The following is a 17,863-nucleotide window of genomic DNA, read 5'->3' as shown; positions in this document are numbered from 1 at the left end:
CTGGTATGTCTACCCCCTTTTATTCTCCTTTTGAAAATAGTGTGGGTGGCTTGAGAACATTCACAGCTATTGTGAGCACTAGGTTTGCCTGATAATGGCCACAGAGTTGGTGGCAGACAGGAGAGCCACAGCCATGCACGCAGTGCAGACTAGAAACTTGAGACTGCTTCAGCAATGTGCCAGTGGGGACGTTTTTTGCAACTTGTTTAACAAGCATACACCCCTCTCACAGCCTCAGCACCGATCTGTTTTCCAGGGGGATGAATACATCAATATTGAGAGTGATCTGCTGGAAAACAAATGTGCCTCAGTAGATGATGAGCAACCACGCTTGAAAGGGTATGCATTACGAATGAGTAAGTTTTGCACTCACTTCATCCTGGCCTAAGCAAAAAGCTGTTAGTGTTTCTTCTTCTAGAGTGACAGCTCTGAATTTCATTGCCATACCTCTCTGCTACATAGATGTTTGTATCACCTAGCAATTTGTGTAATACAGGAACACATCATGTTTAAAATTATTATACCTTACAACTGACATGGGTGACTGTGGAAATATCCTTTTAAAGCTTTGCAAATTAAAGGAGCAGTATTTTTAATTTTTGCACAATAACTACTTTTCCAGCATTTCCATAACAGTTTTTTTAAGTGAGATCTCTTTAAAACATAGTTCAACAGTGGTCTCTTTCAGAAAGTTAAAGATTCACTATTGTCTTTCAGTTTACATAGTCACACCCTCCCCCCACCCCCCCGTGCAAAGTAAGAATAGAACAGCTGTGAAAAAAGCCATTTTGATGGAGTAAAATTATTACACTTCCTTTGCACTATTTCCAAGTGACCACAGAGTGAAAACATACATCTACATTTTACTTGAGGATTAGGTTGTTTTTTGGGGATACAACTTACAATACTTAAAATTATATCTTCTTGTATTTTTTTTCCTGTCATATTGAATCTTCATGTGTGTCATTGATTTCTTTCAACAGATAGTACTGAATAGCCTGTGGTCTGAGACAGCCCCTTTGAAAGATCAATCTATTGATAGCAACGATTCACTGCAAGTGCAAGGTGTTAACATTCACTTCTGGGGTACACGTGCAATAGAAAATAGATTTCTGAGTTGCAAAATGCAAACAAGAATAGGTTTGGCATATACAAATTTCACAGTAATGTGCTTAAGTGAGATCTGGTTTTTTCAACATTTTTGGTTAAGTAAAAGCCATCAGCAATGTGCTGCATTTCAAGCCTCTAGGATCACCTTTTATGAAATAATGTTTCCTTAGTAAATTAACTGGATTCCATAAGGAAGATATTTTTTCTGCCATTTTTCAGAAGAGAGCTGCATATTTATGACATGGATATTTAAGATATTTTGGTACCAAAGTGATATAGCCTAATTAATAAAACAAAAAGTAGATTTGTTAAAGCAGATAAGAAATTACAAGAAATTGTAATCAGAAAGTAACAATTTTAAATTCCAAAGGACTCATAAGTAGCAGTAACAGGCAGTAAATAGTATTTTTTTCTTTTCTACGTTGATGGATGAGCCACGAATTTCATAAATAACTGGCTTTTTCATACATTTGTCTCTCATTTCTACTTTTCTTCTCTTTATGTTGTATCTAACATCTCTGGGGAGATTGGGTAGATAACCTAACGTTCTTGTAAGATTAAAAAAAAGAAGTACTGTAATTTATGAAGCAACAGGAATTCTCAGAACTAAAATTGAAATATCAAAAGCAATCAAGGTTTCTCAGAGACTATATAACACTTCTACTGCTGAAGACGAGTGTTCCTGCTCTATTCTTCTGAGTCCTGATATGAATTAAATTAATATTACTTATTTCACTGGAATTTCATTTAAATTAAATCAATTTTCTTTCAAGTGCAGAAAAGAAGGGTATTTTTGAATTTCAGTATGCATCTAACTCCAGCTGCATTTAGTTTCCAAACAAGTAGAGCCTGTAGAATTAGTATCTCTAAATATAATGTTGCTTTTATATAGTGAGGGTGTGAGGCAATGCTTTAGCAAACTCATCTCTGAAGCAGAGCCTCTGAGATGACAAAGGTACAGCTGTGATTTCTTTTTCAGCTTGCACAATATGTAGCTACAGCTTTTGTAACTGAAATATATCCATATCACCAGCATACTTATCACTGGAAATCTGTGTGGAATTAATTCCAGTAACTGCTATTTCCCTAAATTTCAACCTCCTTCATGAAATCACTCTGTGTTACCTTTACTGAGGTGAGGAAACAACAAAAGTGAAACATAATAACTGGAAGAACTGATACTAGAGTAGGATGTTCAAATACAACATAATGTTAACTTCCATGAGCTGATGATGTGAAAAGTTAATGTAAATCATAATCAAATTTTAAAAAATCCAGAAACATCTACGCCCACTGTAATAAAGTTTTAGATAGACATTGGTTATTTTACACACAAAAATGTAGTCATAGGCCATAGGCCTTCACAGTTTTAGCAACCCTACTGCTCCACATAGTAGTGCTGGGTGTATTAACAGATTTTGTGGGTCTACTAATGGCCCTGAATCTGTACCTACCTTAACAGACGCCTTCACAGAAGAGCTGCACATCAGAAGCTAGTGGAACTGGCTGGATGACTTTGGCCAGTTAGGCAATTAACAGATTGTCCAGTCAGAAATCTGCCATACTTTCTTTTTTACTTGTCCAACATCAGCCCAAAGTAGCCTTGCTCAAAAGGCACAATTTCATTTGGCACTTGGGGAGCCAAATTTAACCCTTACAAAGTTCCAACTGCAGTGGCAAAATTTTGACCAACTTAACCCAATTTTCTTCTGCAAAAGCTTACATTTCTGTTCTTCATTATTTTTTCCCCATTTTTCTAGGCATTTAGAAAAGAACTATGATAAAATCTGTGAATTTTACAAGGAACATAAAATTAGAATTCACTATGTGATCTGTGGAATTTTAATGACAGGTATGGTATATATTACACTCAGAGTTGCTGAAGTTTTATTTATATGCCTGCATGAGATTATAGGCTGTGCTTGTCTTCTATCTGACACAAAAAAACTCTTGTCTGTCTTTAAAAATGCATTTCAAAGGAATTAAAAGTGAATTTAGTACCAGAAAAAAACTCCAGGTTGCAAAACCTCCTCTCATTTCGAAACAAACCCCACAAATCTTGCTATACTGCTCCTCTGGCGTGTTTCCACTCTGACTAACAATTATGTTTGAGATAGTAGGATAGTTCAGTCTTTGTGTCTACTTCACTGCCAGCTGCCTCCAAAATAACAGTTGCAGGAACTTACCCAAACTACAAAATCACACTAAAAAAAAAAAGAAAAAAAAAGTCAGACACAAAAATAAGACTGAACTTAAGTTAGTAGGCTAGAAACGAAAGTTTTCTGTTCTGACTCATATCTCTCAATATCCATAAAAATGTTTTCCAGAGGAAATGTGTTTATGACAGTATGCACTGAAGAACCATTCAGACGTTCTTCTTTCTCCCTTTCCTAATTAACCAGTAGGTTGGTTTGTTTCACCAAATTTGTTTTTGTGATTTTCTTACTACTACCACTGAGAACATATAGAACTGAAATACATCTGTGAGATAGGCACCAGCATACCAGAAGGTGGTTATAAAAGTGCTGTTTGCATGCTGAAAATTTTACCCTCATAACATCATCTTTTCTTGCTTTGTCATAGTATGTGCATGTTCTGGCTCAAGAGAGTAAGTGCTAAGGATATGTCAGGGTTACATAGAGTAATTACACAAAAAAAAAACTTACCTTACAAAAATCAGTAGTCTTTCTTTCTTATTTGCCATAGACAAAATCAAATTATTATTTACAAGAACTGAATATTTTTTTGGCCACCATATATCAGCAATGAGACTGCCAAATGACAAACAATTTCACTGCTATTTTACAAAATATACTACTTTTAAGCTTCACAATTACTTCAGAGAGCCATCAAATTAGTCAACTGACATTTTTAAGTGTTTTTTTTCTAGTTTTATTGGATACACTCATTCTCTTATGAAAGAAGGAACAAGACTCATGCTCTTAATTCATGGTTTTTGCACAGGAAAAAGAAGTTCTTTGTTTTTCTTTGTATTTAATTTTCCCAAATGGTTAACATTTTTGATATGAACTTGGCCAAAGCATATAACCTTCTCTAACAGAATGAAAGCCATCTTTCATATCATGATAATATCATATTGCCATTTACAAAAGTAAAGTTTTTCGGTATTTCGGCAAAGAGTCAGAAAAGCACTGAAAAGATAAACATGGGCCTGACTTTAATCATGTCCTATAAATTTAAGATTTGATCCTTACAGTTTGTTTTTAAAAAGACCATCCTAACGGACATGTATATTCTTGTTTCTGTAACAGCATACTTGGCAGTAGTTATTGCAGCCTGCAGCTTGAATTTTCAGAGAGCCTTGCCACTCTTTATCATCACTGTCATGGTCACATTCTTCATCTGCTGGGATATTTTAATAGCTAAGTATGAAGACAAAATTACTGCATTCTTTTCCCCTGGAGAAAGATATCTGAAAAAACAGTGGTTTTGGCTGAAATGGTAAATATTAATTACTTTCTTTTTTTATGTAGAAGGACAAAACATTAGTCAAGTTAATCCTACAGTTTTATTTCAACTTACACCCCCATAAGCACAGGGAGATGGGTCAATCATGCAAATTTCAGTTTCAGTAAGGTCACAGAATAATTCTATTTTCCAGTTTATAGATACCAGACACACCCTTAAGTTTGAAATGCAGTAACTATGTACCAAAAATCTTGACACAAAGTGTACAAAAATACCAGAGATTGAGATAGGACAAGTTTGTAGTTGGAAGAGAATACATTCACAGAAGTTCAGTTGTGTTGCATTCACTCTGCAGACCAGAAAGTGCTTCACTGTCACTAGTTCAGAGAACTATTAGTTTCATAAAAACCTTAACTCTAACTTATGCAAACTGCTTATAACTGAAGTGTGTTACCTAGACACCGCTTTTCCACATATCCCCAAAGCAATTTTTACTTGGCCTTCAGGAATCAAAACATGCCAGCCAGAATTAGTGTCATAATAAGGCCATACAACCTTAATTTGGGGTGGTAGATATTCATCTGGCAGATAGATGGTAGATAATTAGATATGGCGGATGCATATTTCAAGTATTCCTGAGCACGTATCAGGAATATTGAAGTTATCCTCGGTAAAATGAGGAGCCAAAGGAGACTTGTAGACTGAAGAAAAGACCACATGAAATATCATTAAAAAGGAAAAGCAAATTGGCCAGCTGCATTCTGTTTCAGCTAGATTACCTGCTAGCTGAGAGAGAAAGAACTCTGAGGTGGAGTCATGCTCAGTTCAGGAAAATGTCCCATCTTATTCTTAAGATTTAAAAATGGTTTTGCTGAGAAAGATGCTATAAAGATTATGGTCCTTCTGCTCAGGAGGCACATTAGAGAGCAGTCACAAAGACACATCTCCATTAGATAATCTGGCAGTCTTTTTGGAGGAAGGAGCAAAAGGAACAGGAGAGCCCCAGGCAGCAGATGGAACAAACCGTGGGCAGTAAGTGCTGTATTACTGGACTGCAATCCATATCACAGATTAAGTGCTTAACCATATTCCTCCAAGAGACAGAAAATCTGTCAGGTGTAGAAGGTGTTATTCAGCTTTGCAATGGCCAAGCTATTTTGTGGAGTTTGACTGCAACTTTCTTAATCCAGGTCTGAAAATGGAATTTGGGCATCCATTGTTGAAATCAGTGGAAGCTAACTGTTAGACACGAGTAGCATTAAAAATTTTGAGCTGTGTTTATTTCCTGTCTGTGCATGGGAGATGTATTTTGCTGCCTTTCAGGCTGTCGTTGTAGTAATTAGCTTCAATAAATAAGCTGAACATGGTTCTGTGATAGTGGGGACCATAGAAACACTGAAACACAGATACACACATGGCTCTTGTCATTGTTTTTGATATAACTTAACAGACCACATCTGGTTACAAAGAAATAAACCATTTACAACCTGCTCCTTGATAGAGTGTTCCTCATAGACCCACAAGTTAAATGGCACAGTGCAATTTGTAAAAAGCACAGCCTGCCTTGCCAAGAGTTAAGGAAAAATTCAACAAAGGAAAGGAAAGAAGGGAAGAAGGAAGGAGATGGAATGAGAAAGGAAGATATCACACTTCGTTTAATAGAAATAACACCCAGACAAGAGCTACTCATGCTTTATTGGGTTTTGCTCTGGGTTTTTAATCTGGCTTGGGGGACCTTGTTGGAGGACACTTCTTTGGGATGCTACCAAGGGAGGTTGTTGTTAGAGGTGCATCAGCAAAGGCACATTCCTGCTTGTGTAAAGCTACGTGTTTCAGTCTACAACATTGCACAGAGAGTTCATTCACAAACAGAAATGTAAGCGTTGTGAGTAGGGGAAGGGAAAGGAATATCTGGTCTTTTCAGGATGTCTTGATGCTTTTTTTCCCCAGGGTGTTGTGTGCAGCTCTTATTATAACTATCATCTGCTGGCTCATCTTTGACACAATGGAACAGGGATCCCGCCAGCTAATCTCCTTTGGTGGGCTTGTGATGTATGTTCTCCTGATGCTTATCTTTTCCAAATATCCAGCCAGAGTGAGTATTTAGTCCATGTTGGATTTCTGGGGATTTTTTTATTCAGTGTCTCAAAAGCTATTCCCCTACCCTAACATCAAGTTTAGTAAGATAAAGAGAGGCTTACTAAAATTTAAGTAAAAATTTAAGCTTGCCCAATACCAAGTGATGCATTTAATTTCTGAGGAAAGTAATTTTGCTCTTGGTGAGCATGTGTGAGGCTGAACCAGTATCTGCCTCTCATTATTTTGGGAAACCACTTCCCATCTTCTGCCCATCCAGCTCTGATGCAGGTTGGAACACATTTGCTCCTGGAGCATCAGTGCAAGCTGAGGTGGGCCTTCTACACATTTTCACCCGCAGGAGCCTCACCATAGTCCTCTGGACATCACAGGTTTGTTTGAGGACATTGTCATCACATCAACACAAATTGCATGGAACTGAAGATTGCCTTGTATATAGCTCTTAATCTCTCACAAGTTTGCTTCCTACTGCAGACTCAAAAACTGAGGCCTAGTGGAGGTCCTCATTTTTCAGTCACCAGCCATAGGCTACTCAATGCCATTTATTTTAAATTTCCACCAGAGATGATCACTCCTGCTGTGTTATTGCAAACAGCCACCACAACTCCCATCTCAACTTTTCCTCCTGTGTGGATGCCTCAAATACCAGTGCATGCTTTTGTTAGTCATATATCCACTGTCCAGGTCACCAAGTTTCACCAATTCTTTCCATGCTTCTTGCATCACTTCTTAACAGGTGAAGTCCTCTCAGCAAGGACTAATGAACCTGTCCTATTCTCTGCAACTGCTGCTGTCTCCAGCTGAGATGAAAACTAGTCCAAATGCATCGCTCTCTCCCATGAGTCCTCACTGCACCTAATTGATTTGTGTTGTTCAAATACAATCTGAGTAAATTAGAATGCCATTTGAACTCTTTGTCCTGTAAATAATTTGATATAATTTTCACAAACCAAAGATGTTTTCTGAGGCAGCAGAGCAGGAATCTTCAATGTAGTGAAGAGGAATTCATCACAGGCAGCAACAGTTTTTCTTACAACTGCCTTTATATGATGAATCACAATATATGACTGAGTATTTCTCAAGTATCAAAAGTCTTTTAAGCTGGGGAACAGAAACAGATTTGAAATTACCCAAGGACAAATCCTGTAATAAAATCTCCTTATTCTCTGTCCGGGTATGTGAAGATCTTAGTCCCTTACAGCCTGGTTTGGCAGCTGCTGCTATCCTGCAGCATAGTCAGACAATCTCCTTGCCTTATTTTAATAAATGTCTGAAGTAAAATATTATTTATTTAAATAACAAACAGTTTCTTTTTTTTTCTGTCTTTCTAGGTTGCTTGGAGACCAGTACTTTCAGGAATAGGAATGCAGTTTATTCTTGGGCTTCTTATTCTGAGGACCAAAGTGGGTTTTGATGTATTTAACTGGCTAGGCATTCAGATCCAGGTAAGCTACTGGGAAAAATCCTCACTGTTTTTAATATAATTTTCTGTCCTGAGACTCTTACATAACAGTCAGGCTGTTCAAGGATCTATTTGCTCCTGGATGTTTTCTCCTCTTAAGGAAAACTGGTTTCTCAGAATGGTAATTGACTACTTGAATTCAACCTTCTAATTTCTTTTTTGTCCAGTTAATACAAGACCATAGGGGACAGTCTGATGAGTAATGGCCAGAATGACACCATTTCTTAATGGATTTACCATCCTTGGGCTGAAGTTAAATTTGCATCCTTGAAACATAAAACCACTATTGTGCCAGGGCACTCATAGAAACTCTTAGACGTGGCCCAACTCCAAAGCATCCTTGCAATAAATGTGACATTCTGAAAAGCCTTGAAGTTTAAGGCAGAACCACTGTTGTCTTCAGAGTAGCAGCAGTCCAGGCATGAGAGATATTTCATAGTTCTCATGACATGTAAGGAAATTAATTTAACTACATACAGGTGGCAATATCCACATCTGCAAGCAGAAAAATATCTCTATAGAGTGGATGGGATCTGTCTGTGGGTGTCCCTGCAGACACAAAGTTTTTTTAAAAAGCTCAGTGCTGTAATGTAATGAATAAGCAATATCCAAAATGTAGATCAGAGAGTACCCACTGAAGGACATTCAGACTTTTCACCCCAGGGATACTATTCTCACAGCTGCTCTTCACAGGTAATTAAACACACGTAAAACAAGACAGTGCAGAATGTACTGTCTCTCTATGGAAGCAGAGGCACAGGTGTGATGTCTGCCTAATCTGCAAGCACTGGGAGTCATCTGGGTTTTGTCACCAGGTTCTCAGTCTCCAACTGAAGCAGGACTGGTGCACCCTTTCATTAACTTCATATGGCTTACAATTGCTCCTGTCAGAACTGATTTCTATAGCTATTATAAACTGCACTTTATCTCCAGTTTAAACTGTATCATTAATGCATTAATGCATATGCTGGCATCAGAAGTATAAGAACGTAGCACCGGATCTAAACTAAAAAGTAGATTTCTTTAGGTTAGCTTTTAGGTACTCATTCCAAAACTCATTACTTCAGCTATTAAATCTCTGTTTTAAACTGTATCATTTATTGCACTTATTTGCACAATGGAGCACAAAAATGCCCCACAGTATTAGGATTAAAAAATAAATGTTTCTTTTAGTTTACTTTATGACCTCTATTGTGTTGGGTAATCAAGGAATTTGTGCCCTATGCTCTTGCCATTTGCTTACATACCCTGAAGGAGACTGCATTCTTGCTAGAGCAGGGCAGGGACCCTCAATTCAGCCAGACACAGTCAGTGAGGCCTGAACTCATACAGAGCACAAGTTCCTTGAAAGATCTGTCTTTGCAAGATAGCTAGCAATATCTTAGTTTTTGGTAGGTACCAAGAGCTTATGGTTAATTTCCTTTGCTTTCTGTCCCTAGACTTTTCTGGAGTACTCTGACACAGGTGCCAAGTTTGTGTTTGGTGAAAAATACAAGGATCATTTCTTCGCTTTTAAGGTGAGACAGTTTTTATACATGCTGTATGTGGCAGATAAACAACAGAAAAAGGAATAGTATAGCAGGGAAATAAATTTATTACATGTCTTGTGATACCTGTGCAGCCACCAGAGAAATCAGCTAAGAGGTAAATTATTCCCTACTATGAGACATTCTGAATAGAAAATTTGGGAAGCCCGTAGGAAGCCTTTCATTTACTGCTATACACTTAGTTAGATTGTACTTGTTTAGTCCAATTATAACAACATATATTGCATGTAGACAGAATTTTGGGGTATCTTTCAACAAGGAATAGGTTAAATGGTTTTACCTGGCCATCAACAGAAATATTACCTCCAGCCTAGCTTTTCCACCTCTCCATGAGTAAAAGTGTTATCCTTAAATGTCATATCCTTAAAGGCTGTGTAGACCAATGCCTCACAGACATTGCCCCTGCAACAGTGGAAAGCCTTGAGGTATATTTATATACACTTGGTGAAAGAGATAGAAGCTGCCCATGCATAACCAGGAAGAATTACATTACATTGTGTTATTATTACATTAGTAAGATCACAGGGAGATTTTGCAGCTCTCTCCCTTAGAAAACCCTGCTGGGAAACTGCTGGAATACAGTTTATGTGCTCTGTGCTCTCTGATCTGCATCAATATCCTTCTTGGTTTTGCTTCAAGAAGTACCTCATGCCATAATACCTGCTTAGGCTGGAATCAACATATAAAGCAAAAAAACCTAAACCCAACCCCAGTAACAAAAACAAAGCAAACATGAGAAATGTATCAAGACTTACTCAGAGATCATTCTTTTGATGTTTCAGAGAGCTGACCATGGGCTTACATGCTTTTCATCTTCTTTTTTTCTTGAGGTGATATTCCAAATCAGATAATCTTCAAATTTAGTTCTTTCACCACTCGAGAATGAAAGTGCTATCTGTAGATGCTATCTGTAGAAATACTAAAGAAGTGCTATCTGTAAAACAGGCTGCTACTAAGAATAGTCAGAACATCTTAGAGGAGAAAAAGAAATTAAAAATTTAATCAATAAATATAAATTATTTTTGAAGTTCAATATTTTTTTAAATACTAAAGGTATTTAGTACTTAAGGTGAAACCTTTAATTTCACTTTCTACTTTACTCTACTGAGCATCTTTACTCTACTGAGCACTCAAATAATGATTTGTATTCCCAATTACATATTTTAGGGGTGAAATGAATTAATTCCCACCTCCGGTGTTATTTTTCCTGTGGCTTTCGATAATGCCTTACGAATATGATTATTTCAAGGTGTTTTTTAGTGCCTCAGTGGTGATGTAAAATTCCTTGCTGACTAACGCCATAACTAGGGACCAGACAGCCAAAAGTTTTCTTCTGTGTATGCAAACAACCATCTGTCTTTTTCTATAGTTCAAGCCAGCAATAGACATGGCATATCTAGAAGAGGATAGAAGGAACAAGTAGGTTATTTGCATATTGAAAAAAACACAACAAAACTCATGAGCTGATTTTCAGAGCTGCATATGTCTAGGAATATATATATGGTAAACAGAGTGGCAGACAAGTGCACAGCAATACCAGAACATCCTCCTTCTGCTCCTTCTGTAGAAAGGGAATTCTCTCTTCCAATAACAGTGAGTAACAGCCAGCCTATTCTCTCTTGAAACACTTATCATTTATTTAGACAATAAGACGGTCCAAAGTACTTTTTGTGTGTCTTTCAGATATTTTGTGAGGTTTGCATGTTACTCTGAGCTCTCCAAATCTTGCCGCCAGATATTTTAAAGCATCCTCCAAAAAAGAAAAAAGTCTCAGTACTGGCTTACCTCTTGAGAGAGAGAACACGAGATAGGGTATGTCTTCACAGAAAACCTTCAGAGTCTAATTGTATCCATAATGCATCCTTATCAGTATGCAGGGACATATCAATTTTCTGCTAACTTAGATGGACATCACTACAAGATCAGACACAGCACATACATTCATATGGGTTATTTTAAATGGGTATTTGTGAATGCAGACATGGAGTTTCAGAGCTGTGAAAAAAACCACTTGCCCACATAACCAAGCACACCCAAATACTTAAGTAGTTGGAAAAAACCCTCTTAGTATTAAGTCATCTATCCTATTGACTACAAAAAGCAAAGTTTGCTTCAAGCAAGCAGGAAATAAACTTCCTTTCTGCACCAGGAGGATTATGGCTCCCTGAGAAAGGCTTTGCTTTGAAGGTCATGCTTTAGGAGTGTATGAAAGCAGAATGTTCCTTAAACATCACTAGCAACTTCTTTAAAAGAAAATAAGAAAAAATGGTGAACATTCAGCCGCAAATGGGAGGGGAAGTTGAGAGCAACCGTCAGTTTTAACTCCCTGCTCTCCATGTAGCATTCATAATAATCATGATCTGGAAAGTAGCTCTTTAGTAAGATCAAACCTTATTGCAGAATTAACAATAAACAGGAAATAACCCAGTTCATAAAATACACTGTTTAGAGAATTTATTTTCTTGAAGGTTGTATTTTGGGAAGCATAAACTGCAACATTTGTAGGTCACATAAATGTAACTCTAAAGAGCTCTTTGATTAAAATTCTGCATTGAAAGGCTGTGCAATTTTTCAGAGTGCTCGTTAAATGTTTTCATCCATTAAAACTTGAGTATTTAAAGGTATGTAGTACACATCAGGAGCTGTACAAACTGAAGACTAAACTTCCACATCAGTTTATCTACAGAGAAAAATGTAATTGTAACATTTTAAGCATGCAGTTAAAACTAAACTACAGGAGCCATCCACTCTTCCCATACAGAAACATACTAGACCTTTTGGAGGATTTGGCTTCTGCTACAGCTACGGTCCATCTGACTTCCTGGTCATATTTCCTTTTTGCAGTTCTCTCCTATTTTTTTCTCGGAGTTGACAGCTGTCTCTATCTGCAGGTTGTAATGGTGTGTGTAAATTCAAATGTGAATTTTTTCATGGCAGAAGCAAGTGGAAGACAACTCCATTGTGAGCCCCTGTTCAGAGTACCCATAACTTTGGGGCAGACTTCATGTTTTGTAACGACAAGTGCTTTATCCAGGAATGGTTGCAACCAAAAAACTGGAAAAGCGTGTTCTAATGTTGTCTAAAATATTTTCAGAGGAATGTGGAGAAGGCCAAAGGATGCCTGCTGTCACCCAGTATTGGCAGAACATTGTGTTCTCTCTCCTTCTGCTGAAAGCAAACCACAGCTCTCAAACTTGAGAGCTTTTCCTGTCCATTTAGAGTGAAAGATGGGTGATCACTCACAGTTTTTGCCACCAACTAGAGAGTTGACCTTTGCCTCTCTGCCTACTGTTTCTCCAGACCCATTTCATTACAGACATTGCATCAGTCCCTTCTTGTGCCAGGATATGGAGCTGGCTGGGAGCAAGATGCCTCTGGCTAGCACAAAGGCAAATGGCAGAAGAGAAAAGGCAGGGGAGAAAGAGGTTAATTTTACTAAACTAAACTTTCTGCTATTTCTGCATGACAAACTATCCTGAGAGGATTGCAAAAAGGATCAGAGAATCAAACTAGAGAAAGCAGCCTTTTATTAACTTGTTGAACAGCACAACAATAGCAGTTAAGTGCACTCTGTCCTTTCAGTGAAAGATTCTGATCATCTAAATTGAATTTCCAAATGTTTGTCAAGACTGTTGATAGTACAAAGTCTCCTCTAGAAAGGCACAGCTTCTATTTACTGTGAAGTTCTGAACTAACAAAGTGGTTTGTTCTTTTTCATTCTATTACTTGATTTTACACATAATGCATTATGTCGTTAGTGAACACAAATGAAAGCTTCCTAGTCTTAGTGGTATTGTTTTAACTGTAACTAATCTGACTAATTTTGGATCTTTTGGGGGAATGTTCTCCCTTCCTAGGTTGTTCACCACCTACTAGCATAGCAGTAGTGAGGTCCTGTGATAGGAGTTTTATTCAGAATGAAAACCCAACACATTTAATAATGCATCAGACAGTGAGTTAGGCATTCATATGATTCTTTTAAATTATATGTTGAAGGGAAATATTTTTCCTTTAGTCTCCAATGAAAGAGACTTATATTTACTTTTTGTATTTAGGAAGTATATACCTTTAAGCAGATTCTGTCTCAGCTTACAGTTACAGAGCTCTTGAATATTCCGCATTGGCATTATAACCAATACTGTAAATATAGCAGAATAAAAGAGGATTTTTCTATAATCTGTTATTGAAAGGCACTACACAGGCTGCCTTTGATTTTGTGAAATCAAGTCAACAATAATTCCAATTGAAACCTCTTCTTTTGCTAACACAGCAGTCTAAACTGTGTTTTTTAAAACACAGACACAGAGATGATGGTTGGGTGGGGTGGGGTGATGGTTGATGAAAAACTCAGCATGATTTGGCAATGTGGACTCATACCCCAGAAGGCGAACTGAACCCTTGGCTTCCTCAAAAGAAGCACAGACAGTATGTGAAGGTAGGTGATTCTCCCCCTCAACTCTGTTTTTGTGAGACACCACCTGGAGTACTGCATCCAGTTCTGGCGTCCCCAACATAAGAAGGACATGGAAATGTTGGAGCAAGTGCAGGGGGGAGTCATGAAGTTGATAAAAAGGACACCCCCCCCTGCAAAGACAGGCTGAGAAGGTTGGGGTTGTTCTGCCTGGAGAAGAGAAGTGTGTGTGCAGATCTCATGGCAACCTTCCAGTATCTGAAGGGGAAAAACAAGGAAGCTGAAGAGAAACTCTGTCAGAAACTGCAATGATAAGACAAGGAGTAATGGGTACAACTTGAAAGAGGGGAAATTTAGGGTAGATAATATTAGGAAGAAATTTGTTACTGTGAGGGTGGTGAGGTGCTGCAACAGGTTGCCCAGGGAGGCTGGGGATGCTGCAACCCTGCCAGTGTTCAAGGCCAGGTTGGATGAGGCCTTGAGCAACCTGGTCTAGTGGGAGATGTCCTTGCCCATGGGAGAGGTGGTTGGAACTAGATGATCTTTAAGCTACCTTCCAACCCTTAACATGCTATGATGCTATGGGAAGTTGAGATCTGAATTCTACAGCAGAGTACCATTGTTAATGGTTTTCAAAATCCAATTTTTACATATCCAAGTCTTTGTAAATGCCATTGCCCAGTAATGTTTGAAATTACTTAAACATGGCTATAAACTTGTTAAAACAAACTGTTTCAAAACTATTGCACTGCTGCTAGAAAACTGTGTAGATGAATTAAAATTAGTTAATTCCAGCACAAACAACAAGTCTAGAAATTTAACAATTTTATAGCATATGTGTAAACTAAATGATGAGTTTTCCATACCTGTAAGTACATTTTGAAAACATAACCCTCTTTTTCAAAAATTAAATGGCCCACAGAATCAAGGAAACGAAACTACTCTAAAACTTTTAATGTTTTTGTGTCTCCAAATCAGGTACTGCCAATTGTGGTTTTCTTCAGCACAGTAATGAATATTCTTTACCATGTTGGATTTATGCAGTGGCTCATTGGAAAGGTATGAATTTTTGCCAGTGGGTACTCATTTGGCTACTGTGGGACATTTTTGAACACATGCAGAGGAACTGTAGCATTGACCCTGGCCAAATTGCTCAGGGGTAGACATGAAAAACAGTTGTTATTTTTAAGCTGGAAATATCATAACATGTCTCAGAAGTCTTAGATTGATATGATTAACTCTAGAAGTGCATGGAATAGGTAGATCAAATTTTTGTTTCTTTTTTTCAATTATCTTAGGTTGGTTGGATAATGCACATTTTCATGGGGACAACTCCTATTGAATCTCTGGTAGCTGCAGGTAACATATTTGTGGGACAGGTGAGTTGGAGTACAGAAGAAAATTGATAACACAATATTATTGAATGTAGTGAAATCGTGCTGCTCATTGAGCATCTGTTTATTAAAAAAAAAATTTCTTATAAAGCTATGACTCCGCTACAGCAGAGTTGGTTGATTTACAAAATTCCAGTATGTTCGTATGTTGGCAGTGATGCAAAAAGGGGGGGAATTTGTAAACCATATGTTTTCCCAACAGAAAGTCAAGCATAAATGTAGGTGATAGATGTCCAATAAATGACTAACAGGCTACTCCAAGGCTATGAAGAAATAACAATTTCAGTTTGTTTTTTTTTAATTCAGAAGGCAAGTGGGATGAAAAGAGGACATGCAAGGCAGGCAGGGACAGGAGAGAAAGATGATGCAGAAAACTAAGATTCGGTGCTAGCAGTACAAGGCCTTAGCTACAAAAGCAGGAGGCAGTATGTAATAGGAGTTTAGGATCCACTTCAATAGGAAATCCATTAAACTCACATTTACAACACTGTCCCAGGGTTCAAAGTAGAAAGATCACCAAGTATCATCCAAGCCCAAAAGCAATATTAGCATGATATTTCAGTAGTCTGTCACTATTCATTTTTGTCATGATAATAAACTAAATTTATTGCCTTTTATTGGGAATTTCTGAATTTGGTGCTTGTTTTTCACTTCCAGACAGAATCTCCTCTCCTGGTGAGGCCCTACTTACCATACATCACCAAATCTGAACTCCATGCAGTCATGACAGCAGGATTCTCAACTATTGCGGGAAGTGTCTTAGGAGCATATATTTCTTTTGGGGTAAGACAGGGGAAAAGAAATGGAAAATATATGATTTATCTGAAATCTCCTAAGTATAAAAGCCCAGCTAAAACGCTTTGAAAGCATCTGAGTCATTCCCATTGGGGTTTTTTGTCCCTCTCTGAAGGAATTAACCACAAAAAGCCCGTCTTCTCCATATGAGCAATGTGAACTTTTTAATGAACCCCTGTAGAAAAATCATCTGAATGTCTGACAGTTTTAATTGCTTTCCTTCATGTTTGCACTTTATGTGGTTATCACAGAGTATTTTCTCTCACCTGGAATTCTAGATTTCCTCCTCCCACCTACTGACTGCTTCTGTCATGTCAGCACCGGCATCATTAGCCACCTCCAAACTATTCTGGCCTGAAACTGAAAAGCCTCTGGTAACTCTGAGAAGTAGCCTACAAATGGTAAAATGGTAAGGTGATCTAGGCTCTGGTTAATCCTAATATTATTGCAAAAATGAGATTTGGGAAAATCACTGCTCACACATAATCTTAAGGGGGACTATATGGTAGGTCTGCAAGCAATAATTAATTACATCCTAATATAGTGCAAATGGTTGATTTGTGAATTCAAGAGCAGTGTGCCCAATTACAATGTAACACATGGAGATGTCACATCCCATTGGGACAGACGGTAACTCTCTAGAGAAAGAGGGAAATGCCTACATGAGGTGACCCACCAAGAGGTTTTCCCACTTGTGACATTGCTGTCTTTCTTTTGTAATGAATCTGTAAATGCAAACCTCCAAAAGCAAAGGCGGAGCAATCATTTCAGCAACAGCAGTGAACTTGTTGCTGATCTGCAGGGAGATTTACCTGTCTAAAGAATGACAGGCAAAGCAAAAAGGCTTGCAAGAAGCTGTTCCTGAACGGCCCAGGCATCTCTACAAGAGGTGTGTGTAAGAAGAGCAGTGACCAATCCCTCATCCTAGCAGTGCCACAGTACTGACTTGATCCATATCATGCCCAACCCTGAACACGTCAGAGAATTCATCCTCAAGGCACCACAAGCATATGTTTCAAGTGTCTGTCATGAGGATTGATAGCAAAAGCCCACTCCATCTCGTTATTTCTCATCATTATTTTCCCTATGAGTCAACAGATAGCTTTGGTACTAGATTTCTAAACAAGTGAACATACCTTTTAGTTCTATTACCTGTTCTTGATTTGAAAAATGTTCACACTGTGGTTTTCTCTTCACTGACAAAGTGAGTCAAGGAGTCTTCTGGAAGCAGCCAGTCAGGGTGCCTCTACCTCCATCACACTGGTAGCAAACATCGCCGTGAATCTGATCTCCTTCCTTGCCTTGCTGACTTTTCTTGACTCATCCCTTTCGTGGCTGGGCAGCTTGTTTGACTACCCACAGTTGAGCTTTGAGGTATGGTTTCCAGGTCCTTCATGCAGATCACATACATGTATAATTTATCTTACTCAAATTAAGTGCCTGTATGGTTTTGTTACAGTTATTTTTCATTGTTGTTTTGCTTTTTAACGTTACCTAAACCCATACTTTATTTGCACATAGTGAAAGACATCTAAACAGTCAAAGTAAAATTATTGCCATGTAAGTATTTCTGTAGCTATTACTCTGTGTATAGTTTCCCTCTTTAGTGTTCTTGCTA

General features: G+C 38.0%; 1 protein-coding gene across 2 annotated transcripts in view; it reads left to right on the top strand.

Annotated features, from left to right (window-relative positions):
- Positions 1 to 17,863, top strand: part of SLC28A3 (solute carrier family 28 member 3) — a 36,240-nt gene that overhangs the window by 9,559 nt on the left and 8,818 nt on the right. For both annotated transcript variants that reach the window (XM_027880482.1, XM_027880491.1), the window contains 11 exons: positions 257 to 339; positions 2,871 to 2,962; positions 4,383 to 4,572; positions 6,490 to 6,634; positions 7,968 to 8,081; positions 9,538 to 9,615; positions 15,035 to 15,115; positions 15,355 to 15,435; positions 16,108 to 16,233; positions 16,524 to 16,654; positions 17,451 to 17,619. In XM_027880482.1, the coding sequence (XP_027736283.1) occupies positions 257 to 339; positions 2,871 to 2,962; positions 4,383 to 4,572; positions 6,490 to 6,634; positions 7,968 to 8,081; positions 9,538 to 9,615; positions 15,035 to 15,115; positions 15,355 to 15,435; positions 16,108 to 16,233; positions 16,524 to 16,654; positions 17,451 to 17,619 (1,290 nt within the window). The remainder of the gene's footprint in view (positions 1 to 256; positions 340 to 2,870; positions 2,963 to 4,382; positions 4,573 to 6,489; positions 6,635 to 7,967; positions 8,082 to 9,537; positions 9,616 to 15,034; positions 15,116 to 15,354; positions 15,436 to 16,107; positions 16,234 to 16,523; positions 16,655 to 17,450; positions 17,620 to 17,863) is intronic.

This window comes from Empidonax traillii, unplaced genomic scaffold (assembly GCF_003031625.1).
Source record: "Empidonax traillii isolate 1590-97213 ecotype Southwest subspecies unplaced genomic scaffold, ASM303162v1 scaffold6:size4315531, whole genome shotgun sequence".
Classification (NCBI taxonomy): domain Eukaryota; kingdom Metazoa; phylum Chordata; class Aves; order Passeriformes; family Tyrannidae; genus Empidonax; species Empidonax traillii.
This window is presented reverse-complemented; position numbering and strand designations above follow the sequence as displayed.